At 42.9% G+C, this 27348-nt stretch overlaps 2 protein-coding genes across 6 annotated transcripts; both read left to right on the forward strand.

Annotated features, from left to right (window-relative positions):
- The first annotated feature begins 139 nt into the window (after positions 1-139).
- LOC129206046 (E3 ubiquitin-protein ligase RNF4-like) lies at positions 140-16684 on the forward strand. 5 transcript variants are annotated; one of them, XM_054824663.1, is made up of 10 exons: positions 168-239; positions 4802-4993; positions 6059-6096; positions 6394-6562; positions 7064-7184; positions 8107-8186; positions 9352-9361; positions 11030-11195; positions 13441-13489; positions 13837-16684. In XM_054824663.1, exons 4-10 carry the CDS (start codon positions 6554-6556, stop codon positions 13984-13986), a joined length of 585 nt encoding a protein of 194 aa, XP_054680638.1. In that variant the 5' UTR covers positions 168-239; positions 4802-4993; positions 6059-6096; positions 6394-6553; the 3' UTR covers positions 13987-16684. The 5 variants fall into 5 exon arrangements, with proteins under 5 accessions (XP_054680633.1, XP_054680638.1, XP_054680637.1 ...); XM_054824662.1 differs by lacking the exon at positions 6059-6096; XM_054824659.1 differs by lacking the exon at positions 4802-4993 and having other exon boundaries at positions 224-239; positions 5967-6096.
- Positions 16685-21395: 4711 nt separating this feature from the next.
- Positions 21396-26567, forward strand: LOC129206376 (E3 ubiquitin-protein ligase RNF4-like). Its single transcript, XM_054825445.1, has 7 exons — positions 21396-21598; positions 21741-21861; positions 22784-22863; positions 24029-24038; positions 24533-24635; positions 25416-25464; positions 25812-26567. The coding sequence occupies exons 1-7, from the start codon at positions 21590-21592 to the stop codon at positions 25959-25961; spliced, it is 522 nt and encodes a 173-aa protein (XP_054681420.1). The 5' UTR covers positions 21396-21589; the 3' UTR covers positions 25962-26567.
- Positions 26568-27348: the final 781 nt, after the last annotated feature.

Genomic DNA, 27348 nt, shown 5'->3' on the forward strand with positions numbered 1-27348 from the left:
GGGGCAGCAGGCCCCGGCAGCCCCGCGCAGGCCGCACGCCCGCTCCGCCCCCGGGCGCGCACGAAACTACAACTCCCAGCACACCCCGAGGCCGGATAAGAGGCGGGGTCGCTCGCCTCAGCGCTTCCTAATTGACGTGCGCGGTGGCCACTCCGCGAGCCGCAAGATCGCTGCCCCCCCAATGGCAGGAAAGCGGAGGCGGGCGTTGCCTTACGCCGCTGCCGGGCCGGGCATTGAGGGTGAGTGCTGCAGGCCGGGGGGCTCCGTCGTGGGGGTGGGAGCGGTGCCCGGGAGCGGCACCGGCGCCGCCGGGCCCGCCCTGCCTTTCTGGGGCGTCCGGGGCGGCGGGCGACAGGTGAGGGGAGCGGGGGGACGAGGGGAGGCAGCCGCGCCCGGCCGCGGTGGGGGAGGGGCGGGCCGGCGCTGAGGGGAGCGGGGGAAGACAGGGCTCCTTCAGCCGGTGCGCGGAGCTGGGCCCTGCGCGGCGGGGCCGGGCCGGCGCTGCCCCTTTCTCTGTGATGGGGACGGGGACCCGAGCCCCTTTCCCCGGGCGCGGAGCAGGGGCGCGGCCCAGTTCTCCGCTGTGGCAGCCATAAGGGGCTTCCCTCTCAGGTGCTCCCGGCCTGCCCTCGCTCCGTGTGGCGTGTCCTGCCCCCCTCCCCCGGCCGTGTGTCGGTTTTATTTTTTCCTCTCCGCCGCTCTGGGGGGGCTCCGGGGCCTGCGACCGCCGCTGCACGGCCCCCAGGGCCGGCCCCGGCCGCTCCAGCCCTCCTGGTTGGGCGCGGCGGCTCCCCTCATCGCTGGGCGGCCGGCAGCGCTGGGGTCCGGGGGCCAGCTAGGCCTGCGGCCGTTTTCTGCCCCATATTCCCTCGAAGGCGAGCCTAGCCGGTGATCGCAGGCAGGCTGCTCAGCCTCTTGTGGTGCTCGCTGGGTCATAAACCGCCCTGGCTGCGGGGGCCGTTCAGAGGGTGTCCTGAAGTGGCTGAGGGACACGAGTGCTGGGGAGGGGGCGATGGCCTTCCCTCTCGCCTCTGGAGGCAGAGGGGTGGCTCAGCATCTGCAGTAGATGTAGCTGCGTGAAGGTGTTGGTCTGTCCTCCCATTTTGTGTGACAGCGGGAGCGGAGGGAACACTTCTCTCCTATCTCAGCGTCCCTTTACACCTCCATTACAGAACTTGGAAAGACTCAACTTCTTTTTCCTTCTTCTGTATCTGATTTTGGGACTATCAAAAGTAAGCTGCAGCCTCTCTCAGAGAAACTTCTGACCCTAAGAGCAATGAGGAGCTTTTCTTCTGGCCAGTGTCCATCTTTTTTTTGTTGTTTCTGAAATAGGACATCTGGCCAACTGAAAGTTTTGGACGTGTTTTGTTCTCTGGGTCTTAGCTTCTTTGTTTTGTTTTGGATTTGGGGTTTTTGTTGTTTGGGGTTTTTGTGGGTTTTTTTGTTAGGCTGCTACTAAACATATGTCTTATTTGTCTGTAGATATAACTGACCACTTAGAGCAGGCACGCTAGTATATCTCTATGGTAGGCTGTTTATCTCTCATCTTTACTTTTTTTATAGTGCCTTTCACCAAGCTTTTGTAGTATGAGACTGCTTGACCTAATTTGGATAAAACCAAATAGACTCAGCTTCTGTTTTCACTAACGTTGGTGTAGCACATCTGAAAAAATGAGAATATCTTTAAAGGTACTGGAAATAAACATGATAGGAAAGTTTTGAAAGAGTAAAATGACAGGTTACTGTTCCTCGTGATAAAATAAAAAGATTAGCACTTTGTGATTGGTATGTGTGTCTTCTGACCACAGAAAACTTTTTTATATATGCTGCATCTTTGATACTGTGTTTCCTGTTGTTAGGAGTGCAAAGAGAGGTCTTAAGAATAGAAATGAGAAGCAAAGTCTTAAAGACACTGCATATCATGTTTTGACAAATAAAATGTATACTGGTTTTGTCACCTGTGCCTTGCACACACCAAACATTCAGACTGACATTATTGTTTTCTTCAAGTAGTTACTGTAGTGTATTTGTAATGTTTAGGAAGATTATGAAATACAGTCTTGTTGGTGTCAGACATGGTAAAAATGTCTACTTGCTGAAGGCTAATTTGCCTCAATTCATGCTAAGCATGTAGGAGACCAAAACTTTGTTTTCAGAGTGGTGTAAGAAAAGTTTTCAGTTTGTTCTGTAGAGAATCCATTTTTCTGGAATTGTCATTTAAACATGTTAAATTAGGTCAGCCTGAATTCAGTGAAAATGTTAACTTTTTTATAGAGGAAGAAATCTAACAGGAGACTTAGGCCATGAATATGGGCATCAATATTCTTTAACTCCTAGTGTAAACATTCTTAATTTAGATGACTTTACCTTTATTTTTATCAAGTATCTGCCTGTACGGAGCAAGGTTGGTGGATATAGTCCTTAAAATGCAAATGAGTTAGCTAGAATAAACCTTGAACTTTGTTGTTATGAGGACAACACTACTTACGCCCTTGGGAGAGCTAAATGATAGGAACAATAACTGCATGTGCAGAGCTCTGCGTATGAGAGGAAGGGGGAGTGGCTTTTTCTGGTATGGTATCATCCTGCAGTGATGCAATAAAAAGTCTGTAAAAGTTAAAAGTATTTATCGGCTTACTAAGTTGATTTGCTAAGTTTTCACATTAAAAAAAAGTATTTAAAACTTTTTTAAAAAAAAAATCTAGAATTTTGAATTGCTGTCTGAATGCATCTTGCTACAGGTGTAACAGATGAGCTCACTAACAGCCTCAGCTGGAGTTATTTGATGCTTATAGGTTGATGGGGGGGGGGAGGTTGATGCAGTAATTCTGTGTTATTCAGTCTTGGGGCTTGGCTTCATAGTGACTGCTGGAGGAGGAGCATATAGACCTTATTTAATTTGGGCTATCCAGTCCTGTGTGACAAGTCATATTATTAAATTGAGTGGTCTTGAGGTTTTAAAAATCTTTAAGGAATTCTTATTAATGAGTAGCTCTCTAAATGTGCAGAGCTTGGAACTGTTTTGTTTACCTCTGTTCTTGTGCACTGCTAACTTGATCTGTGGTGGATTCAAGAAAGTAAACTTTGCTTTATTTTTGCTACCTATTCCTACAGCTCAGGTAATTGACTTTCAGTTAAGTTTCCCAAGTGAGCCAATACTGTGTGAAAATCTATAGCTCCACGGAAGAGGTTTGTTCTTATAGAGGAAGAGGGGAAAAAAAAAAAAGTTGCTGGATCATGAGACTCCTTCCATAGTCTTAATAAATTCAAGCAGTCTGGAATTTCTTAATGAACATGACTTTCCTGAGTTGGGTCATGTTGATACTGGTGAAGCTGCCTATGATGATTTATTTAAAGGTTGTTTTACAGTGATGGGTGTCCCTATGAGTATCCATTCTCAACTTCTTTCTTCAGAAGAATCTTCTGAAGAGATTAAGATGTGAGCCATTAGCAGCTAGAACGTTTGTGCCTTATGTATACTCTCTGTATTAAGTATAAAGAAAGCCTACTGCTGATGTAAGATTCTGAAAATTAAACTATCTAAATAGCAGTGGTGCTTTCTGTCACATAGTTCAAGAAGTGGCTCTGTCCTGTGGTGCCTTTGAGGTCTGATATTAGATCCTCTGAGACATGTCCTAGTAATCCTATAAATATTCTGTTCCTTGGTATCTTGTAAAGAAGTGTGTGAATATTTAATGTAGGTAAGGTGGTCTTAGCATGACAAGTCTTCTTGTGTATTACTTTAGTTTTCACCATAATTTTTAAAGTTTTTTTTGTTTGGTTGGGTTTTTTTCGGTTTGGGTTGGGTCTTTTTTTCTTCTGTGGTAGCTGTTCTTTGGCACTTAAGCCACTTGTGGCCAAAGAGAATCTGTGCAACATTTTATATTTGGAGTCATCCCAGGTGGTTGCTCTCTCCTGTATTTTTAACCCTTTCTAAAGATACTTTGTCAACATACTGTTGCACTGGGTTGTATTCAGTGTTAAATCTGAAAAGCACCAAGCCTTGTGAAACTTTCTGGGTGTTTTACATCCACAACTCTGCTGTCTAGTGAATAAAACAGACTTGTGGTTTTGCTGTCTTTCAGCAGTGCAGATATGTCTGTGTATCAGATTGCTCTAACAGGTTCTATTTAAAAACAGTTCTAACAACTTCTAATTTAAAGTAAGCTTATATAAAGTTTATGTCTTTATAATCCTCAGATGTCTGTACCAACTAACATTTCTCAGCTTTTTAATGTCAAAGTATTTTTTCCAATTCCATATCTGAGGAGAATCAAGGAAAATGTTTCTTGGCTTTCTTGATGAAATAACTTATAAAGAACTAATGGCATAACTTCTTAATATACCTCATGTGTTGTTCAGTCCTGTTCATCTTCCTGCTACGTGCAGAAAACTGTTTTGCCTAAGTTATTTTTCCGTTGTAGCCGTTAGATGAAGATGGTAGCTTGTCTTTGAGCAACTAGTTTGAAAGTGCAGATGTGCTGGGTTTAGGGCTGCTTCTCTCCCTTTCCCTCACCCCTCGTGCTGCGTGTCCTTCTTGCTTCACCTCCCTCTTCCCCTTGTCTCCAAAAAGCTTCAAAACAAAACCTATGAATAATAATCATATGGAGAGAGGAAGTCCTATAGCACCTAGACTGTTCTGTGAGCACATCTTCTATCTGGTTTGTTTAGTATGAGTGCAGAATTAGGCATGGTCTTGTTTTAAAAGTTCTTGTTCCCTATTCCAAAAATTCAGTGGAGCAAAATAGGATCTTCCAAAGAATGTTGGTAAGGCTGCCAGAAAAACTTTCTTCCTTAACAGGTGAAATGAAATCTAGGCCTTAAGAATAGTAGAGTGAAGTGTGCAAAGAGAACTCAAGACTACCTGGATGCAGATCATTATGAAAATGGCTGTGTAGGTGAATCCCGTACTGAGGAAACGGGAGACTGAAAGTCAGTTCCTGGCTTTCTCTGCTAGGGAGCAAACTGTGAGCCTTAGTCTTCAACATCCCAGGTGAGAACATAAGGCTGTTGCTCATATTTGCAAGAAAAACACTGGGTTTAAACTATGCATGTAAGTTTAGATTTTTAAAAAGCATTTTAAAATCTTAAAACTATCAAAACTGATTAGGTTTGTATTGGGAGAAGGAGTTATGCATAACAGTTCTGAAAATTCCATCTGCTGTGACCAGAATCTGCCTATGGACTCACTGATGGTTAAGTCTGGCATATAGCAAGTGGTCAACTTAAAAACAAACAAAAAAAAGGCACGAAAAGCATGTTGACTTTCATTTTAGCTTTTGCAATCCAGTACCAGTTTTAAAATGAAAAAATGGGATGAGTGGCATATTGTGCTGCTTAAAACTGTGCATAAATACATCTTTGTGCTTAGAAAAGTACCGAATTTAGTGTAAGGATTTTTCTCAAGTGTATTTTGTTTTAATAATGTCACAATTCAGTGTTAATGGGTTTCTTAAAGTAATTGATTTAAGAAATACAGAGGAAGAGGGGGGGAAAAATCAGTAAGACTTGTTTTAACTCAAGGTTATGATTGACTCTCAGTGCCATTCCATTCCACTGCATGCTCTCAGTGTTTCTTAATCTGACAGTAGGTGAATAGCCTGTGTGCTCATCTTTGAAGCATAGGTCAAGTGCAGTATTGGGAAGGCAGTTCTGCAGTTCTTAATTAACATGATTGGTTTTTTTCCTGGTTCCCCCACTGTCTCCTCCCCCAGCTCCTCATTGTCTGTTGGACACAGGATAATTTTACCATGAGCAAGCTTTAAGATGCAAACTTTAGTACCGTGACAGATACTCACAACTGCCTCTATGCTTGCTTTTTACCTCTTCCCACTTAGCAGTTTGCTGTCTAGTGGGTGGAGACACGCACACCTACAGTTACCACAGAGTAGCTACAGTATGCTTGTATGCTCTTGCAGATCCATGAGTGTTTCTGAACTGAAATTTCTCTGCTCCACTTGCTTCAGATTCCTCTCAAGCTGTTCACTTCCCAGCTGTTGGAATCTGGAGATGGGTTGGAGAAGAGAACTGCTTATCTGGAATTTTGTGTTCTCTGCAGATGGCTGCTTATGACAATTCCTGGTGATTCCTGCCCAGGTGTGTGGTGCCTCGAGAGTCAGTCAGTTGGTTTTCAGTTTAACTTAATTGGGATTCTGTAGAATTTTTATAGCTTGCTAACAAATGAGCTTATTCTGGCATTTAGTTTAGGAAATGGATAAGAAGGACTGAGGCTTCAGCCCAGCTGCAGGTGTCTGAGGCTCAGATACCAAACTGGGGCTTCCCCTCTGGCTTTGGGCAGAAACTGGTGACTCAGGGATGGGAATCTTGGAGAGGGGGTGTATTTAAGAGAGCAAGCATTGCAGATAGGTAATGTTCTCTCTTCTTTGCTTACAGGTTTGAAAGAACATCGTTCTCAGACACTCTGAAATCTGGACTTTATAACAGTGTACTACCTGAAGGAACATAAGGAATTGATAAGTCGTAGCTTCCTCGCCATTACTTCTTTGGCATTTGTACCTCTTGCTTTTTCTGTGGCTTTAGATCAAGAAACACCATGAGCACAGTAAGTATTTCACTACTCAATGCAAACCTGATTCTTAAAACATGCTGGTTTTATAAACATTTTTAAGAGTTTGTAATAAATGCACTGGAACATAAGCATATTAAAACTTCGTATAACATCATATTCTGTGATACTTAAGATTTTTAATCTCTCTAGGTACTACCAATAGTTCAGACATGCTTACAATGTGAGCAGAAACCTTAAGTCAGACCAATTCCAGTGGTTGGCTGGAAGCTAGCATCTGATCTAACTGTGAACTAATCTTCTCATTGTGATGGTTTGCCAATGTGTTTTTTCTTTGTGACCCAACTCGTAAGAGATCTGGGGTGATGTCTTTTCCTTGAATAGATGTGTTCAGATAGGAATGACCCATACTACCATTCTTTCCATACTACAGGGGAGTGTTTAGTGTCTCCTTGTGTGCTTTCATTGGTGCTGCACAGATGAGAGCCACGTTAATATTACTCCTAAAGAAAACGCTAAGGCTTTGTTCTCTCTTAGACTCAGCGAAAGCGCCGTGGAGGAGCAGTTAATTCTAGGCAAGGTCGGAAACGAAACAGGCTGATGGCTTCTACCGCAGAAATGGCTTCAGAAGCAGAGCCAATAGAACTTGAAGAAAGTGGTAAGCTTTTCTTTTTAACTCGGGAAGAACCTGAAGTGCTTCTGGAGGGTTGTGGTCCCACTTGACGTGTATCTTTGGCAGTGTCTCTGCCCAGTTTTACTGGGGAGGAAGGGAAACCTTTGATTTTAGACAGCATCTAGCATGGCATCCCTAAACAGCAAGCCTGCTGACAACTGGTTTAGTTTGTTCCCGAGGTGTGATAACATTCACCACGAGTGACAGATGAGTTGTGTAAGAAAGGTACTCAAGTGCTGCTCCAACATGTGAATGTCTAGTCAGATGAGCCGGGAGTCGCTGCAGCTACCACTGTGGAGAGTGGCAACTTGAGTTTGGGAACTCCTAGGTTTTAAGGAGATAATTGAAAGTTTGTCGTTAGTTGTGCCTCATCCCTCAAGGAGAGGCAGTACTTTGTCAGTGCTTTTTTACAAAATGTATCAGAATTAAAAAAGCCTCCTTGGCCTCTTACGATTCAAGCAGCTGTTGGTCTCCACGTAATTATATGGCTTTGTCAGTTTTTGCTGTGCATTTGCCTGTGAAAAGTTGGAAGACGCATGAGATAGGAACGTTTACAGCCTGGTACCGTAAAATTATTATATCCCGTATGATTCATGTTTTACTCGGTGTGACAAACATTCTCTATGTTAGATGAATAATCTGTTGCTGTGTACCTCCCACAAGCTGTTGTCATACAACAGAACTGTGCGAGGAGCTCGGCTGCCGTTCCTCTTGCATTGCAACTTGCAGAAGACAGCGGTGGTAATGCTCTACGTTGACTGTTCACTGCTTGAGTGAGCTGTTGGACACGTTCCCGAAGAGAAGAGGCATAGGGCAAGGCTGAATCATACCTCAGCCTGTTACATAGTGGTGGGCACTTTTATTACTCTGCAATCCCTGATCTTGATTCTAACATTGTGTTTTGAAGCTGGTGAAGAAGTAGTAGATCTCACATGTGAATCTTCTGAACCTGTAGTCGTTGATCTCACTCACAATGATTCTGTTGTGGTAAGTAGTGAATGGCACACTTATCTAAATCTTGTGGTCAAATGAGTTCTGTATTGTGCTCCCTGATAGGATCTTGCTTTAAGTATAAGTCGTAAGTTCAAAGTTGACTCACCAGCGCATGAAAACCATGTGTTATGGGTCAACACAGAAGCTGCTCTGGAGGTGTGCTTGCAGACAGTTAGAGGGTAATCTAAAATAGCTTGGTGCTCTAGAACTTGGGGAGAATATAGACCATTCGTGGGTAATGTAACATAAGGAGATGCAATTTAAAGTTGAAGCTCTTCCCGATGTATCAAAGGCATAGGCCAATGATTTAAATAAAAAGTAAAGGAGACAATAGTAAGGTTTTTTTTGTTCACAAATACAAAGAGTTTAGCTGCAACATCAGTTGGAGGTACTCTTGTCACAGAGATGCCAAGCGCAACTGTAGCTGACCATGGTACAAACTAGTTCAGTTTATTGCTCCAAGAAGTCTTAAAAAAAATCCACTTTTTTTTTAACTGTTATTTTAAAGCTGGAATAGTATTTGAGCCAGTCCACAGTGTAGTTTATAACCTTGGTTTTGGGATGCCACCGCTGCTGTGCTGAACCAGAAAGCAGGACTAGGAATAGCAGGGGGGTATCTCCTGCTGAGGTTGTTCCTGAGCCTTTGCAAAGGCAAGGCCTGGTACTTTACAACGTAATCTGCATTGCTCCAGCTCTAGTTCCACCAAAGACAACAGCGGGTTCAGGTTTGGGGTTTGGGTTTTTTTTTCTTCAGCGGCTGTTAATCTAATGTGACGCGCTTATGGATATCACAGCTAATTTGTCTGTTTGAGGGAGAAAGAGGGAAGGAATCTCCTCTGGCCTGAATCAAATCAGGGCACTGAACCTGGGGAGCAGGGCCAAGGGTGTTCAGGTGGTTCCTAAGCTGCCTCCATTTCTATCCCTTTGCTGCAGCCTGAGCAGAACCAGAAGCTGCCACTTGTTTTCTGAGCAGCAGCTGACTGACTACTACTTTTAATATTCTTAATCAAAACAAGAGTGCTATCCTACCATTCTTAGCTTGTTTTGTTGAAATTGCTTTGCTTATCTGGTGTTTGTATGCAAGACTTGGGGGGGGGGGGGCACACCAAACTCTAATTGTGTTTTCTTTTCTCTCCCTTCCCATATATATGGATGCAAGATTGTTGAAGGTGAGTTGATGTTTTACAATTGATAATGGAATTGTCCTAAGTTTAATTTTCTTTCTTTCTTTTCCCACCAACCTGAGCAGCTTGGACTGAAACTGCATTTACCAAAAGGCAAAGGACAGTGCTAAAGTATCTGGCCAGTGTCTTAGAGAATGGCTCCAATCTGTGTTTGATAGTGTTTGATAGTATTTGATACAAGCTGTCAGAGCTTGTAAAAGGTATCTGAAAGAAAATACATGAAAGCTGCTCAAAACATGTTTTCTTATTTTTGAAATACGGAAGTTCTGTAAGCCCAAAGTTGATATTAATTTTAATGAGCACTTTTAACACTGGAATATCTGCTTTGAATAAGAAAATGTCAAAAGGTTTGGAGGTTTTTTTAGCCTGTATTGCAGTGAAGGAACTAAAAGTTATTTGTGGTCTAGTATTCGCTTTCATTATCTAGTCTAGCACACCTCAAACATAGTACTGAGAAGCATTACCAAGTGTGGGATTTTTTCTACTTTAGGTGTTAAATAGTTATAAAGAAGTTAATCCTTTACACCTTTCAGACCTTGTTCTGATTATAACATGAGATGTATTAGTATGTTGTTAGCTGCTTACTTAGAATGTCATCTGTTCTGTGCTCTGAAGGATGTGAGAGCAAGTGAAAAATACTTGCAATAAAGTTTAGCTGAATACTTATACAGGAAGGAACTTTAATTTTGTGGCTATTTATGTCATTTAGTGTTTGATTATTGTTACGTGTACACTGGAGTTGTGGAGATAATTATTGCATGCAGTTTCTAATTGTTAAAAAGCAAACAGAAGTTCTTTAACCTTTGGATGTTACAACTAGGCAATTAATTTTTTATGTCCTTTTATCTTGGGCAATATAATTTCATTTTCAAGTTACCTTAACTCAGGAGGAAGATTACAAGGATTTCTAAGAAAATACTGTTTAAAGTATTTTTATAATTTCCAAGTACTGTTCTTAAAGACTTATTTTATAGAAACTGCCTTTGAGTGAGGAGGTTTGGCTTAGCACAGACAGAAAGAGTGGAACAGTTTAGCATCGTACCTGGATAGAGTAGTGAGGAACCACAGCAGTTCCATAACTTACACTTTAAGATTTAAGCATCTCTTCCATCACTTCTGAAACTTTCTAAGCAAAGCACTCTGTTTTACCAGGTCTTCGTGTTGTGTGTGTGCTACCTTGCCATGCTAATTGGAAACAACTTCAGTCCTCTCTCTTGTATCACGCACCAGTTGTTGCAACTCTCAACATAGTATGGTAGCATTCTCTGTTAGTAAGAATTGGGAGAGGTAGCTTCCCTTTATAGAGGAGAATTATTCACAGGTAGTGGTAGTGTAATTGTATGAAACTTATGACACAGCAAATCTTTAAGATCATGGTTTAGCTGTTTGTAGGGTGAATAGAGCAAATGTTTTGTGTCGATACATAGGAGAATATTTACAATGTCTGGAAATGTTCAACCTGAAAATTTAGGAAACTAGTTTGTTCAAGATTGCTTTTAACCAAGCTGAATATGGTCCGTTTAAAATATGAACCATTACAGACTATTTTTAATAAGGTGCTTCAAGGATAGTTCTGGGACAGGGGGGAGAGAGAGAGATAATATATATATATATCTTATATGTATAATTTAACTTACCAAATTTGAATTACAGAGAATCAACGACAAAGGAGAAATCTTAGATTAAGAAGCCAGCGACAGTCGGACAGCTGTGTACTGAGTAGCGATGATGAAGATGAAACAAGAGATAATGATGTGTATGTGACAGATAAAGTGTCCCGAGAATTGGGACCACTGGAAGATGAAACTGCAAGTTCAAAGTATGTATGCCTTATGACCTACCAAACATTGAATTTTGCTTTTCTTATACATACAGGACTAAGTTACATCGCTATAGCCTGGCTTATCTGTGAATTCTTAACTTAATCTAGTAAGCTCCCTCTTTTGATGAGTACAACATCCCATTCCACACGATGACCAAACAATACCATTTGCACTTAAGGATAAAAAGCCAGCCCAAGACAGATGTACAACTTTTCTTACAACCTTAAAGTTAAGTGTGGGGGTATGGCAAGGAAGGAGGATTAGTCACAGGCAATAACACATAACCTATTGCATTTACCTTTCATGTAAAGCTCTAGCAGCGATGTCAGATATGGAAATATTTTCATTGGTGTCGATGAGGCTTGGTATCAGAAGACAGGCATGCAGCAGCCTGGCAAATTCCAGTCAAAACTATTACTCATTCACTGCTTTTTTACACATTGCCAGTTGAATGCCTTTTTCTCTCGGAGGGGTAACTGCTCTTCCCAAGGTATATTTACAAGGCAATTGTGGAGGTAATACTGTTATGGCCAGTTTCTGTTCTGTCCCATGTATGCCATGGAGCATGTATGTTTGCATGGGAGATGGCGATCTCACTGTTTGGGTCAGGTGCCTGCACAGTAAAGGCCCCATTCTGTGGAGAAACAGTGAACTCTTGCTGTAGGAGCACTCTCTTGTGTTAAGATGCAATGTATTGGACTAATTAAGTGAAATCAGGTGTCCACGTGACTAGGGAAGACAAAGAACATGAGAATTACGGTGTAAATGTTTTCTAAAGTGTCTGAAGGGAAAAAAATACAGGTTTTAATGAAGCTGATGTGCTTTGAAACTTTTAGAGTACTGGAAGGCAATGAGAACTTGAATATGGAAATTTTGGGTGTCAGACCTTAAATATGCCACTTAAAGGGCTTATGCTATTCTAAAACATAGTGCATTTTGCCAATGGATTTGTAGATTTTTTTTGAATTTTGGTTGTTAAATATGTAGATGAATAAATCCCACTAACTAGTTAATACAAAAAATTAAATGTTTTGTTCCTTCAATCTCAAGTTTCTCTGTTAAAGAACGTGCCTTCCTGCTTGGTTTAGATAAGACTGAAACAACTCAGTGCTGCAGTGTTTAACACTTTCCAAAAGGTATTGATGCTGGAGATTGCACAGAGCCATCTACGGTGTTACTCTGTAGTGTTAGAATACCCTTGCTTATATGAAGGTTATCATCAGTTGTAGTTAATTACTGAGTTGCTATTATAGTTGCTGCATAAAGAATTTAAGTAGTAAAAATGGGAAAATTAGTGGAGTTAAATTATGTATGTGAAATTAGGGGTAGGTGTTAGTGCTCACTGCTTGAATTTAAGATTACACGACAAAGGATATCTCATGACTTCTGTTCCTGTTTAATAAATTACAAACTTGCTTAGCATGGATGGTGACGTAATAAAGCCAAGTGTTTGTGGTAAAGACTTACGAAAGCACCTTACTGTGATCATTTAAAATCCAGATTAACTTGTAAATAAAAGTGACAGGAAACAACTTCTCTCTTTGATAGAGAATATTCAGCACTTATGGTATAGCGTGTTCCTTATGCAGAATAGCAATGTCTGTTAGTAAGTGTGTGCGCAATACAGCTGTCCTGGCGGCTCAAGGCAGGAGAGGAACATCTATAACCACAGCTTGCTAGCAGCCATTGAGTTGGACTTTCTTTCTCTGAACTAGAAATTTATTTTTGAATGTTTCCTCATATTAGTGTGTTCCTGCCCTATATTTTATAAGGAAGGAATTCTTGGTACGAATATGTCACTGGGCTGGGATGTTGCTACGTCAGAATAGGGGAAGTTTTAATTTCTGACAACCTGTTTCATGTCTAGAAAGGACAGCTAGATGCTTTTGTTACAAAACTCTTATTTATGACCTGTTGAAGATGAGTACTGCTACACGTGTATGGCTCAGTGCTATAGACTGCTGTTACTTCCAGTAGCAGAGCAGGGTGACTGCCTGCATCTTCCCCCCCTCCCCGTGACAGCCATGGCGCTGCTTCCCTTGGGTAAGGGAGAGCCTAACTGCTTCTTAAATGCAACAGGCCGAGAGAGTTAAAGGTACGCAGGGCTCTTCTGATGAGATGCACCATGGCTAGCCTGCGCGGTCGGCTGATTTACGTGACGTTTTGTGTATCGGCAGCCCTCGGTGCACGGTGACATTAACGGGTGCGTGTTCTTTCTGGTTTTGTTCTCTCTCCCGCAAGGCCGTCTGGTACCGTTAGCTGTCCGATTTGCATGGATGGCTACTCGGAGGTAAGGATCCACGTGTCGTCGTCGTTTCTTTGTTGTCGGAGGGAGGACGGGGCAGAGGGCGAGCTGCGCGGCGCTGTTGGGTTACGTGGGACGCTGCGGACAGCTGGCTTGAAGTACAGACCTTGGATTTAAGGTGAAACTAGCTTGTGACTCAAAGTCGCTTCTTGGCGGTGTACGTAGAGGGAGCAACGCTTCCCCAGAGGGCACTGAGAGGTCTCTGGGTTCCTTATCATGAGCGCGGTAGCGCACTGGTTACAGGTACTCCAGGTCTTCTTGGCCTGGTGCCAGTAGACCAGCAAAGCTGGATTCTTTACTCCAAATAGCTGTTGCGGTTTCTTCTCTTGCAGATTGTGCAAAGCGGGCGACTGATTGTGTCAACCAAATGCGGCCATGTCTTCTGCAGCCAGTGCCTCCGCGATTCCCTTCGGAATGCTAACTCTTGCCCAACTTGCAGGAAGAAGCTCACTCACAGACAGTATCATCCCATTTATATATGAGTACTGCTGTTTCTCAGGACAGACGCAACCGGATTTTTGGGGAAAATGTCATGCTTTCAGTGCTCTGAAGATTTAAAGCGCAGCAGGTTGTGCACACATCCAAATAAAACTGGTTTTGTTGGAGAATAACTTCTTACCTATATAGACAGCTTTTCTATGGTCCAGGCTGCTTCTTGTTATGTCACTGGTGATGATGTTGAGCTTATGACTGTCTCTAAACTAGACCAGCAGCCTATACCAGAAAGGAAGCAGCTGATCCATTTCCTTCTACTTTTTTAATGCTTAACTAAGAGGGGTCTGAACCTTTTGTTATTTCTTACTCTTTAAATTATTCCCACCGTCGCATACAGATATGGAATAGTTACCTCTCAAAATGGAGAGGAACAATTTGCCGTTTCATTACACTTTTGGTTTTATCCTGCAAGAAGCTCGTGACTCTGTTGCTTTCTGCTATACCATCTCTGGCCAAATAGAGTAAGTTCTGTAGCGAGGGATCATTTTATCATAAATCCATACTAAATTGACCACCAGGGTAATGCAATAAGATAACCTGCTGTTAACCAGCAATCCTTCTTTTTTAAGCAGAAGGCTTGAACGTATAGATGTCTTTATGAACTCCATGAGATCTAAAGTATGTAGACAAATTGCAAGATGTACAATGTGAAAATACTTCTTAGGATGTTTTAACTGCCAAGAATTCCTGTGTTTGAATCACAACACTGAATTTCTTTTCTACCAGGATGAGATGGTCTCTTGGTTTTACTACTGTTCTGTAGCGCTTTCTCCTGATAGCTAAGGAGAGTATAGTCTTCTCTAGGCTTGCTAGCGATGAATAAGAAGCAAATAGTATGCTTTCCTCTTGTCAGCTGAATACCAAACTACCTACAGATCTTCTTACTGTATCGAGTGTACGCAGCGTAATGCTTAAAGTTCAGCGCGTTCACTTCGCTGTTCTCTTCAGTTGTTATCCTGACACCTGACTGGTCTTAGCCTGGTGCATAGGATTAAAAATTAAATGATAATTGTTTTGCCATGGATTTAAGAAGTGGAGGTTTTAAAAGATGTTTGGTAGCAATCTTGACTTGGCAGCTTTTTGAGAGAGAAGTATAATCTCCCTTTGCCCTGTGGGTTGTCCAGCTTTCCTTAAATGTGCATTTTTTATAAGGAAGAGAAGTCAAATACATGTCCAAGAGAGAATTCCTCTCTTTAAGGCAGGAATACACAGGTTTATGCACTGTTACCCAGTCACATTTTTTTTTTTTCCAGGACTGAGTTATAAATGTCTGTTTTAAACCTGTTACAGTGAAAATCTGTAAGCTGATGTGGAATCCCAGATGAGCTGATACAAACAGGATTATAGTAATTAAATGTAGATGAGATTATTAAAACCAGTATTTTGAAGGTTGAATTTCGGTCTATAAAAAAAAAAAGTCCAAAATCAAACTCAGATACCTTTTGGCAGTTGGTTGATTCTGATAAACCCTTGGAAGCAGCGTTCCATGTTTCGGTGCAGCATGATTGTAGGATGCATTTAGTTAACATTGATGTGTCTTTCTAACCTGTCCTAGGGATCTGTAGGAAGCCTTTAATTAAAGCAGCTCTTCTGATTAGCTGTCTCAAGTTTTGTATTGAAGATTGCAACCCAAAAGTAAAGGGTTTTTTATTAGGATGTTTAGGGATGTTTCTGGATGTAGTAATACAGACAGAGTTTTGTTCCATAAAGGCTAGCTTAAGAAATGCAATACCTTCCCCACCCTGGTTTGGAACAGCTTTGTTTCAGTCCTGTTCCAGGAATGTGCAGTTTCTGCAGTGTGGCAATACGGTAACTACTAAAAAGTTACACACCTTTAGTTACTGTGTGCTCCCATTGGTGATGTAAACTACAAGCAAGGACTACAGCCACCTTAGTGTAGTGTGGTGACAACAACAGCTGGCATTCATGTCCCAGGAAGCATAGAAATGATGAAACAGTAGAAAAGATCGCTTAAAGCATGAATTGTGTGAAGAGAAGCGGCCCAACATTAAAACTGTCAAGATGCTTCAGGGCCACAGAATCAGCTTTCTCCCAATAGCTTAAAGGAGGAGAAAAAAAAAAAAAAAAAAAAAAGAAAAATTACGGCCAGTTTTCCTTGGGTGGCTACTGTGCGAGAGGGACGATACAGAGAGGATTGAAGGGATTACCTCTGGGGATGAGGGTGAGTCACGTCTCCCTGCATCTTTCACAGTGTACTAGCCATAGCCTAAATGACTTTGCACAACTCCCTCCATGTAAATATTACTTTATAGTTTGTGTGTCAATAAATAGATCTGATTGAAATTTAGGTACCGCAAACTATAAAATATTTAACAAAGAAGTTTTTAGCTTTTGTGTACCCTGTGAAGTGCCACAAATTTTGTGCATCTCAAAATGAATTTTAAGTCTCAGTACATGGGAAAATACTAAATTGTGCTACACACTTTTTTAGGGAAAAAAAAAAAACCCAAACCCCAATATATTTGCGTTCCAGTGATGTTTCCCATTGGCAAGAACTGATAATATCAAGTTTTTTTCATTATGTAAATGTATGTCTTGTTGTATATAGTTCAATTTTTCCTGTATTTAATTGTATTCCTGTCTGTCTGTCCCATCTATGTTGGACTCTGCTGGTAGGCAAACCGTTCTTTTAACAGGTGGAAATAAAACTATCAATTTGATCAATTGGAAGTGCTCGTTCTTTTAGTTCTGCTGTATTAATCGATTTGGGGTCGGGGGTGAATCCGACATCCCCAAACCTTTTAATTCCTTTGGCCAGAAGAGGGGTGCTGTCTGGGGCTGAGCGAGGAGGGGTGAGGGGTGCAGCCCCGCTTGGGAGCAGGGGGAGCGTGGGGCTGGGAGCATTCACATTGAGGGCCGGCAGGGTGTTGGGGTATCTCACTGCTGTTACGTTGTTGATGAAGCTCATGTTGTCAGTTGTGTGCACACGTTGTGTATGAAGCACAGGGCTGGAGAGGGGGCGATGAGGAATGCCAAGAACAGCCATGTTTTGGTTTGAAAGTCACTATAAAGCTTACTGAGTTCTCCAAACAAACTGAATAGATGCTGTTCCCCCAAAGTTCTTTTCTTCTCTAACTTCCTTTCCTTTGTCATTTTTTAAGAAATTTCTTCACTTCAGGGAGAACTTAAGTTTCTCTTTAGGTTCTATTTTAAGTTTCTGTTCAGGCTGCCCATTTATGTGTGTATAAGCAGTTTATATTCAGCAGGATCGTTTCCATATGCAAATGCACTGCGTTAGAGGTCTGCTTAAAATCGTACTTATTCAATTGGCCTCAAAACAAATGTTTTATGAGGGACCTGAAGAGCTGCCATGTGGGTGAACGTGTATTACTGAGTTCCGTTGTGGCTAATAGCACTCATCGAGCGTGTCTGTTTTCTGTTGATGCCCGTTCACAGCAGACCGATGCCTTTCTGCATCTCCTAGCTGCTGCCTTCTGCCCTGCCTTGCCTGCCCTCGTTCTGGCTATGCTGGGAAACAGTTTCACTTTCTGGGAAGAGCAAGCCTACCTATTTTGCAGTATTTCAAAATGAAGTGTGCAAAGAGAACTCGCATTGCCTCGGCACAGAATGTTACGGAAATGGTTGCCTAGGCATGTCCTGCGCTGAGGATGCTGGAGACTGAAAGTCAGTTCCCGGCTTTCTCTGCTGGGAAGCAAACTGTGAGCCTCAGTCTTCTACCCCAGGTGAGAACATAAGGTTGTTGCTCACAATTGCTAGGAAAGCTCTGGGATAACTGTGCTTCTAAGTTTAGGTTGGGTTTTTTAATAAGCATTTCCTGTCATGTGTAGCTGAAATTTTAAAACTATCAAAACTGATTAGGTTTGTATTGGGGGAGGGGTTTACACATAACAGTTCTGAAAATTTCATCTGCTGTGACCAGAATCTGCCTGTGGGCTCACTGATTCTTGAGTCCAGCACATAACAGGTAGTCTAAGAAAAAAAAAAAAAGCACATTGATTTTTATCTTAAGAGTATTTCAGTTGTAAAGGACCTCCAATGATCATCTAGTCTAAATGCCCAACCACTTCAGGGCTGACCAAAAGTTAAAGCATGTTGTTAAGGGCATTGTCTAAATGACTCTTCAACACTGACAGGCCTGGGGCATCAACCACCTCTCTAGGAAGCCTCTTCCAGGAAGCTGCAGAGAGCCATGAGGTTGCCCCTCAGCCTCCTCTTCTCCAAACTAGACAAACCCAAAGCCCTCAGCTTCTCCTCACAGGATGTGCCTTTCAGCCCTTTCACTAGCTTTGTTGCCCTCTGGACACGTTTGAGTACCTGAACAGCCTTCTTAAACTCTGGGGCCCAGAACTGCACACAGCACTCAAGGCTGCACCAACGCTGAATACAGCAGGACAATCCCCTCTGTTGCCCGGCTGGTTACCCTGTGTTTGATGCACCCCAGGATGCGGTTTGCCCTCTTGGCTGCCAGGGCACACTGCTGACTTGTATTGAGCTGCTGTCAACCAGCACCCCCAGATCCCTTTCTGCAGGGCTGCTCCCCAGCCGCTCCTCATTTATACCTGCGTCTGGTATTACTCTGTCCTACATGCAGAATCCAGCATTTGGACTTATTAAATTTCATCCCATTAATCATAGTCCAATGCTCCAATAATCTATCTGGATCCATCTGAAAGCCTTCTGTCCTTCAAGAGAGTCAACAGCACCTCCCAGTTTGGTATCGTTACCAAACTTGCTAATGGTGCATTCAACTCCTGCATCCAGGTCACTGATAACAATATTGACCAGAACCAGCCCTAGGATTGAGCCCTGAGGAACACCACTGGTGAGTGGTTGCCAGCCAGATGCAGCCCCATTCACTGCAACCCTTTGAGCTCTGCCCTTCAACCAGTTCTTCATCCAGCGCACTGTGATCCCACCCATCCCACAGCTGGACGACTTGTCCAGAAGTATGCTGTGAGGGACAGTATCAAAAGCCTTACTAAGATCCAAAAAACCTACATTTACTGCCTTCCCTTCATCCCCATGGCAGGTGACCCTATTGTGGAAGGATATCAGATTAAACAGGACTTTTCCTTTCTGAACCCATGTTGACAGTGCCTGATGATGATTGCATTATTCTTTAAATGCCTTTCAATAGCAGCCAGTATAATCTTCTCCATAATTTTTCCAGGAACTGAGGTTGGACTAACAGGTCTGCAGTTTCCCGGGTCTTCCCTCACACACTTCTTGTAAACTGGAATGACACTGGTGAGCTTCCAGTCAGCAGGGCCCTCCCCAGGTTCCCCATACCTTTGGTAGACAATCGAGAAGGGTCCTGCCATAACATTGGCTAGCTCCCTCAGTACTCTGGGTTGAATCCCATCAGGCCCCAGGGACTTGTGAACATTCAGCTGATACAGCAGGTCCCTGACAATTTTGCTGTCTACAAATGGAAAGTCTCTGTTCTCACACTTGTGGTCCTCTGAATCAGGGGACCTGGCAGCCCACGGTCTATCAGTATTATTAAAGATTGAGGAGAAAAAAAGAAATAAAAGCATTGAATGCCTTTGCTTTTTCTTCATCCCTATTAGTCAGGTGACCATCTTCAACAAGTATTGGCCCAATGTTTTCTTTAGACCTCCTTAGGTTTTGCAATCCAGTGCCAGTTTTAAAATGAAAAAAATGGGAGAAAATTGATGAGTGGCATATCATGTAGCTTCTGTACGTAAATGTATCTTTGGGCTTGAAGATTTGTGATTTAAGAAATACAGAGAGAAAGTTTAAGAGGAAAAAAAATCAGTCAGGCTTCCTTTCACTCAAGGTTATAGGTGACTACCAGTGCCATTCCATCCCACTGCACAGTCTCAGTGTTTCTTAATCTGCTAATTGTGATGAGGAGATTTCAAAGGTCATCCCAGCTTTGGTAAGATGACTTTTTAACTCACGAGGATATGCACCTAGCTCAAACCTAACATTCCTGCAAGTCCTCTTGGCCTTTTCTAAATCCCTTGTTTCTGACTTCAGTATAGAGGGTGAAGTTTGTGGAAGCCAGAGGAAACTCAGCAGTGCTCAGATGTATCCTGATCTGTGTATTTAGGAGAACTATAGAGACTAGTTATGGATTTATTTCATGCTTTTAGAAGATGTCTTTGTGTGTCCATTGGTTCTCTTGTCTTGTCTCGCCTGAAGTCCCTACAACTCTTGTTTAGAGAAGAGTAATTACCTGGAAGCTGCCAACTCCAGAAATAAGGCATTAGGCATTATTTCATTTTGCCTTTGAGCATGATGTCTACACCTCAACAGTGGCCCCATACCATCCCTTTTCTGAGACAACAATGTTTGTGGTCTACATTGAGTCAACAAGGGCCTATACCACCTGCAGGAATTTGCGCCTTCTTAGCTAATGTAATAATCCAGAGCAGTGAGCTAAATCTTCTAGATTGTTCAGAACTGTGGAGGACTCGGTGGTCAAGCTGCTTTGTGGCAGCAGCAGCGGATTATCCTGCATATGCTTTTCTTCCCACTTGTTCGCCAAGGTTTGCTTTCTCCCAGCTCAGGGAGCACCTCTGGCTGTTCCTGGCTGTGCCCTTTTTCTGAAGAACCGTGTGCTGGTCTTTGCAGCACAGGTCAAGGTCAGTGTCTGGAGCAGGTGGATTTCTGCCTTGCCTTTTTGTTTTGATTGACTGCAGTGGAATGGGCCTTCTACTAAGACTGATCTTTGGATTACATTACAGTTCGAAGGCTTGCCAGGGCTTCCGTGCCGTCAGACCTGAAAAAAAACATATGGGGGCAGGGAATTCTAGATGGTTCAGACCCTTGGAGGAAAAAGCAGCTGTGTGTCAAGAGGGGATTTTTTTTTTTTAAGATGGATTTGTAACAAAGCTTTCTGTAGGCTTGGTCATTGGACACTGAGATGTCTAAGGCCTTTATTCAGACTTGTGCAGTAATGTGCAAGTTGTCTGGCAGGCTTAATTCTTAGGCTTTATCAACACTTCACTACTTCTATTAAATAAAATATTTTCCCTACTAATTTGTAATGCTTTGTCTTTTAAAATTCGTTATTTGACTTGTTTGGGGTCTGCCCGCTGCCTCCTCCCAGCTCCTCATTGTCTGTTGGACTCAGAATAATTTCACCATGAGCAAGCTTTGAGATACGAACTTCAGTACCACACACAAACATTGCCTCGAGAGTCAATCAGTTGGTTTTCAGTTTAACTTAATTGGGATTCTGTAGAATTTTTATAGCTTGCTAACAAATGAGCTTATTCTGGCATTTAGTTTAGGAAATGGATAAGAAGGACTGAGGCTTCAGCCCAGCTGCAGGTGTCTGAGGCTCAGATACCAAACTGGGGCTTCCCCTCTGGCTTTGGGCAGAAACTGGTGACTCAGGGATGGGAATCTTGGAGAGGGGGTGTATTTAAGAGAGCAAGCATTGCAGATAGGTAATGTTCTCTCTTCTTTGCTTACAGGTTTGAAAGAACATCGTTCTCAGACACTCTGAAATCTGGACTTTATAACAGTGTACTACCTGAAGGAACATAAGGAATTGATAAGTCGTAGCTTCCTCGCCATTACTTCTTTGGCATTTGTACCTCTTGCTTTTTCTGTGGCTTTAGATCAAGAAACACCATGAGCACAGTAAGTATTTCACTACTCAATGCAAACCTGATTCTTAGAACAGAGTTTAGTGTCTCCTTGTGTGCTTTCATTGGTGCTGCACAGATGAGAGCCACGTTAATATTACTCCTAAAGAAAATGCTAAGGCTTTGTTCTCTCTTAGACTCAGCGAAAGCGCCGTGGAGGAGCAGTTAATTCTAGGCAAGGTCGGAAACGAAACAGGCTGATGGCTTCTACCGCAGAAATGGCTTCAGAAGCAGAGCCAATAGAACTTGAAGAAAGTGGTAAGCTTTTCTTTTTAACTCGGGAAGAACCTGAAGTGCTTCTGGAGGGTTGTGGTCCCACTTGACGTGTATCTTTGGCAGTGTCTCTGCCCAGTTTTACTGGGGAGGAAGGGAAACCTTTGATTTTAGACAGCATCTAGCATGGCATCCCTAAACAGCAAGCCTGCTGACAACTGGTTTAGTTTGTTCCCGAGGTGTGATAACATTCACCACGAGTGACAGATGAGTTGTGTAAGAAAGGTACTCAAGTGCTGCTCCAACATGTGAATGTCTAGTCAGATGAGCCGGGAGTCGCTGCAGCTACCACTGTGGAGAGTGGCAACTTGAGTTTGGGAACTCCTAGGTTTTAAGGAGATAATTGAAAGTTTGTCGTTAGTTGTGCCTCATCCCTCAAGGAGAGGCAGTACTTTGTCAGTGCTTTTTTACAAAATGTATCAGAATTAAAAAAGCCTCCTTGGCCTCTTACGATTCAAGCAGCTGTTGGTCTCCACGTAATTATATGGCTTTGTCAGTTTTTGCTGTGCATTTGCCTGTGAAAAGTTGGAAGACGCATGAGATAGGAACGTTTACAGCCTGGTACCGTAAAATTATTATATCCCGTATGATTCATGTTTTACTCGGTGTGACAAACATTCTCTATGTTAGATGAATAATCTGTTGCTGTGTACCTCCCACAAGCTGTTGTCATACAACAGAACTGTGCGAGGAGCTCGGCTGCCGTTCCTCTTGCATTGCAACTTGCAGAAGACAGCGGTGGTAATGCTCTACGTTGACTGTTCACTGCTTGAGTGAGCTGTTGGACACGTTCCCGAAGAGAAGAGGCATAGGGCAAGGCTGAATCATACCTCAGCCTGTTACATAGTGGTGGGCACTTTTATTACTCTGCAATCCCTGATCTTGATTCTAACATTGTGTTTTGAAGCTGGTGAAGAAGTAGTAGATCTCACATGTGAATCTTCTGAACCTGTAGTCGTTGATCTCACTCACAATGATTCTGTTGTGGTAAGTAGTGAATGGCACACTTATCTAAATCTTGTGGTCAAATGAGTTCTGTATTGTGCTCCCTGATAGGATCTTGCTTTAAGTATAAGTCGTAAGTTCAAAGTTGACTCACCAGCGCATGAAAACCATGTGTTATGGGTCAACACAGAAGCTGCTCTGGAGGTGTGCTTGCAGACAGTTAGAGGGTAATCTAAAATAGCTTGGTGCTCTAGAACTTGGGGAGAATATAGACCATTCGTGGGTAATGTAACATAAGGAGATGCAATTTAAAGTTGAAGCTCTTCCCGATGTATCAAAGGCATAGGCCAATGATTTAAATAAAAAGTAAAGGAGACAATAGTAAGGTTTTTTTTGTTCACAAATACAAAGAGTTTAGCTGCAACATCAGTTGGAGGTACTCTTGTCACAGAGATGCCAAGCGCAACTGTAGCTGACCATGGTACAAACTAGTTCAGTTTATTGCTCCAAGAAGTCTTAAAAAAAATCCACTTTTTTTTTAACTGTTATTTTAAAGCTGGAATAGTATTTGAGCCAGTCCACAGTGTAGTTTATAACCTTGGTTTTGGGATGCCACCGCTGCTGTGCTGAACCAGAAAGCAGGACTAGGAATAGCAGGGGGGTATCTCCTGCTGAGGTTGTTCCTGAGCCTTTGCAAAGGCAAGGCCTGGTACTTTACAACGTAATCTGCATTGCTCCAGCTCTAGTTCCACCAAAGACAACAGCGGGTTCAGGTTTGGGGTTTGGGTTTTTTTTTCTTCAGCGGCTGTTAATCTAATGTGACGCGCTTATGGATATCACAGCTAATTTGTCTGTTTGAGGGAGAAAGAGGGAAGGAATCTCCTCTGGCCTGAATCAAATCAGGGCACTGAACCTGGGGAGCAGGGCCAAGGGTGTTCAGGTGGTTCCTAAGCTGCCTCCATTTCTATCCCTTTGCTGCAGCCTGAGCAGAACCAGAAGCTGCCACTTGTTTTCTGAGCAGCAGCTGACTGACTACTACTTTTAATATTCTTAATCAAAACAAGAGTGCTATCCTACCATTCTTAGCTTGTTTTGTTGAAATTGCTTTGCTTATCTGGTGTTTGTATGCAAGACTTGGGGGGGGGGGGGCACACCAAACTCTAATTGTGTTTTCTTTTCTCTCCCTTCCCATATATATGGATGCAAGATTGTTGAAGGTGAGTTGATGTTTTACAATTGATAATGGAATTGTCCTAAGTTTAATTTTCTTTCTTTCTTTTCCCACCAACCTGAGCAGCTTGGACTGAAACTGCATTTACCAAAAGGCAAAGGACAGTGCTAAAGTATCTGGCCAGTGTCTTAGAGAATGGCTCCAATCTGTGTTTGATAGTGTTTGATAGTATTTGATACAAGCTATCAGAGCTTGTAAAAGGTATCTGAAAGAAAATACATGAAAGCTGCTCAAAACATGTTTTCTTATTTTTGAAATACGGAAGTTCTGTAAGCCCAAAGTTGATATTAATTTTAATGAGCACTTTTAACACTGGAATATCTGCTTTGAATAAGAAAATGTCAAAAGGGTTTTTCATCCTGTATTGCAGTGTAGGAACTAAAGGAGAAAGTTACAGACTATTTCTAATCATACATTTCAAGGACAGCTCCAGGGCTATATAGTTTATAAGATACCTAACTTACCAAAATTAAATTACAGAGAATCAACAAGAAAGGAGAAATCTCAGACTAAGAGGCCAGCGGCAGTGGGACATCTGTATACTGATTAGCGATGATGAAGATGATCCAAGAGATAATGTTGTGTATGTAGCAGATAAAGTGTCTTTCTGAAGTCTAATTTCTGATATACTGTAGAAACTGATTTTTTTACCAAGTTTTGGGTCTCTTTGATTACTGTGCAAAAACTTCAGAATTAAAATGTAATTGCATTTCTAGAGGAGAATTCATTCAAAAAAATCCCCAGAAAACCCCATTACGAACTTTTGTTGCTTATGAAACCATTATCTAATGTATCTCACAGTATGGCATGAGAGACATTGAAATGCTTGCAATACATATAAGACAGAGCGAAACAGTCTGAAAATACGCTTTATATAATCACACATTTTATAAGGAAGGAATTCTTGGTACGAATATGTCACTGAGCTGGGATGTTGCTACGTCAGAATAGGGGAAGTTTTAATTTCTGACAACCTGTTTCATGTCTAGAAAGGACAGCTAGATGCTTTTGTTACAAAACTCTTATTTATGACCTGTTGAAGATGAGTACTGCTACACGTGTATGGCTCAGTGCTATAGACTGCTGTTACTTCCAGTAGCAGAGCAGGGTGACTGCCTGCATCTTCCCCCCCTCCCCGTGACAGCCATGGCGCTGCTTCCCTTGGGTAAGGGAGAGCCTAACTGCTTCTTAAATGCAACAGGCCGAGAGAGTTAAAGGTACGCAGGGCTCTTCTGATGAGATGCACCATGGCTAGCCTGCGCGGTCGGCTGATTTACGTGACGTTTTGTGTATCGGCAGCCCTCGGTGCACGGTGACATTAACGGGTGCGTGTTCTTTCTGGTTTTGTTCTCTCTCCCGCAAGGCCGTCTGGTACCGTTAGCTGTCCGATTTGCATGGATGGCTACTCGGAGGTAAGGATCCACGTGTCGTCGTCGTTTCTTTGTTGTCGGAGGGAGGACGGGGCAGAGGGCGAGCTGCGCGGCGCTGTTGGGTTACGTGGGACGCTGCGGACAGCTGGCTTGAAGTACAGACCTTGGATTTAAGGTGAAACTAGCTTGTGACTCAAAGTCGCTTCTTGGCGGTGTACGTAGAGGGAGCAACGCTTCCCCAGAGGGCACTGAGAGGTCTCTGGGTTCCTTATCATGAGCGCGGTAGCGCACTGGTTACAGGTACTCCAGGTCTTCTTGGCCTGGTGCCAGTAGACCAGCAAAGCTGGATTCTTTACTCCAAATAGCTGTTGCGGTTTCTTCTCTTGCAGATTGTGCAAAGCGGGCGACTGATTGTGTCAACCAAATGCGGCCATGTCTTCTGCAGCCAGTGCCTCCGCGATTCCCTTCGGAATGCTAACTCTTGCCCAACTTGCAGGAAGAAGCTCACTCACAGACAGTATCATCCCATTTATATATGAGTACTGCTGTTTCTCAGGACAGACGCAACCGGATTTTTGGGGAAAATGTCATGCTTTCAGTGCTCTGAAGATTTAAAGCGCAGCAGGTTGTGCACACATCCAAATAAAACTGGTTTTGTTGGAGAATAACTTCTTACCTATATAGACAGCTTTTCTATGGTCCAGGCTGCTTCTTGTTATGTCACTGGTGATGATGTTGAGCTTATGACTGTCTCTAAACTAGACCAGCAGCCTATACCAGAAAGGAAGCAGCTGATCCATTTCCTTCTACTTTTTTAATGCTTAACTAAGAGGGGTCTGAACCTTTTGTTATTTCTTACTCTTTAAATTATTCCCACCGTCGCATACAGATATGGAATAGTTACCTCTCAAAATGGAGAGGAACAATTTGCCGTTTCATTACACTTTTGGTTTTATCCTGCAAGAAGCTCGTGACTCTGTTGCTTTCTGCTATACCATCTCTGGCCAAATAGAGTAAGTTCTGTAGCGAGGGATCATTTTATCATAAATCCATACTAAATTGACCACCAGGGTAATGCAATAAGATAACCTGCTGTTAACCAGCAATCCTTCTTTTTTAAGCAGAAGGCTGCTCATACACATAGGCTGTTATGATGAGTGAGTCTTTGCTGCTTCAGTTAAGCCCTTTTTCTTCTTCTGCCAAAATACCAAATCCATCAGAACTACCCTCTGATCTGCAGTCAGATTTGACGCTTTGGCGGGATGATGCATGCAGCAGTTGCAGAAATCTGTTCTCAGTTGGGGTCTGCTTCTAGATCACTTTTTTGGAGAGGAAAATGGATAAATATGAAATATGATCTAGATATAAAAGTTTGCGAATCTGAAGTCCAGGACCAGGCAAGACCCATCCTGGGCTAGGAAGCCAGGTAGGAAGCATGGTCCAGGGACCAGGTGGAACATGTAATCTGAGGGATGCTCGCAGCGCGGCAATGTCTCGAGAGAAGGGTGAGATGAGTGGGGACGATGGTCCTGCGGGCTGGAGCGGAGACCAATGCTATGGAGTGGGGACCAGTGCTGGAGCATCATAAGCCAGAAAGTGGAACTACAGAGCAAAGTGCAGAGAAGTGGATGCAGCCGAGTTGTGCGTGAGCAGCCAGGTTGCAAAGGGGAATCGCGAAGGGGAATCACCAAGGGTAGGCGTTGGCGCGTGCCAGATGGCTCAGCTTAGCAGGGCCGTAGCTGCCGCAAGGAGCAGTTGCGTTCTAGTTGCAGAGCTTAAACCTTGATTTCCCTGGGTTAGGTCTCACAGGGTGGTGACACAGTTCTGGGTCATGCTTACAGGTGATGCAAATGCTATGTATGAAGCTTTTGTTAACTGTAGAAACATATGTCCTTGCATTGTGTCTGATCTACACTTGGTGGCAGC

This window comes from Grus americana, chromosome 4 (genome assembly GCF_028858705.1).
Source record: "Grus americana isolate bGruAme1 chromosome 4, bGruAme1.mat, whole genome shotgun sequence".
In the NCBI taxonomy this organism is placed as follows: Eukaryota; Metazoa; Chordata; class Aves; order Gruiformes; family Gruidae; genus Grus; species Grus americana.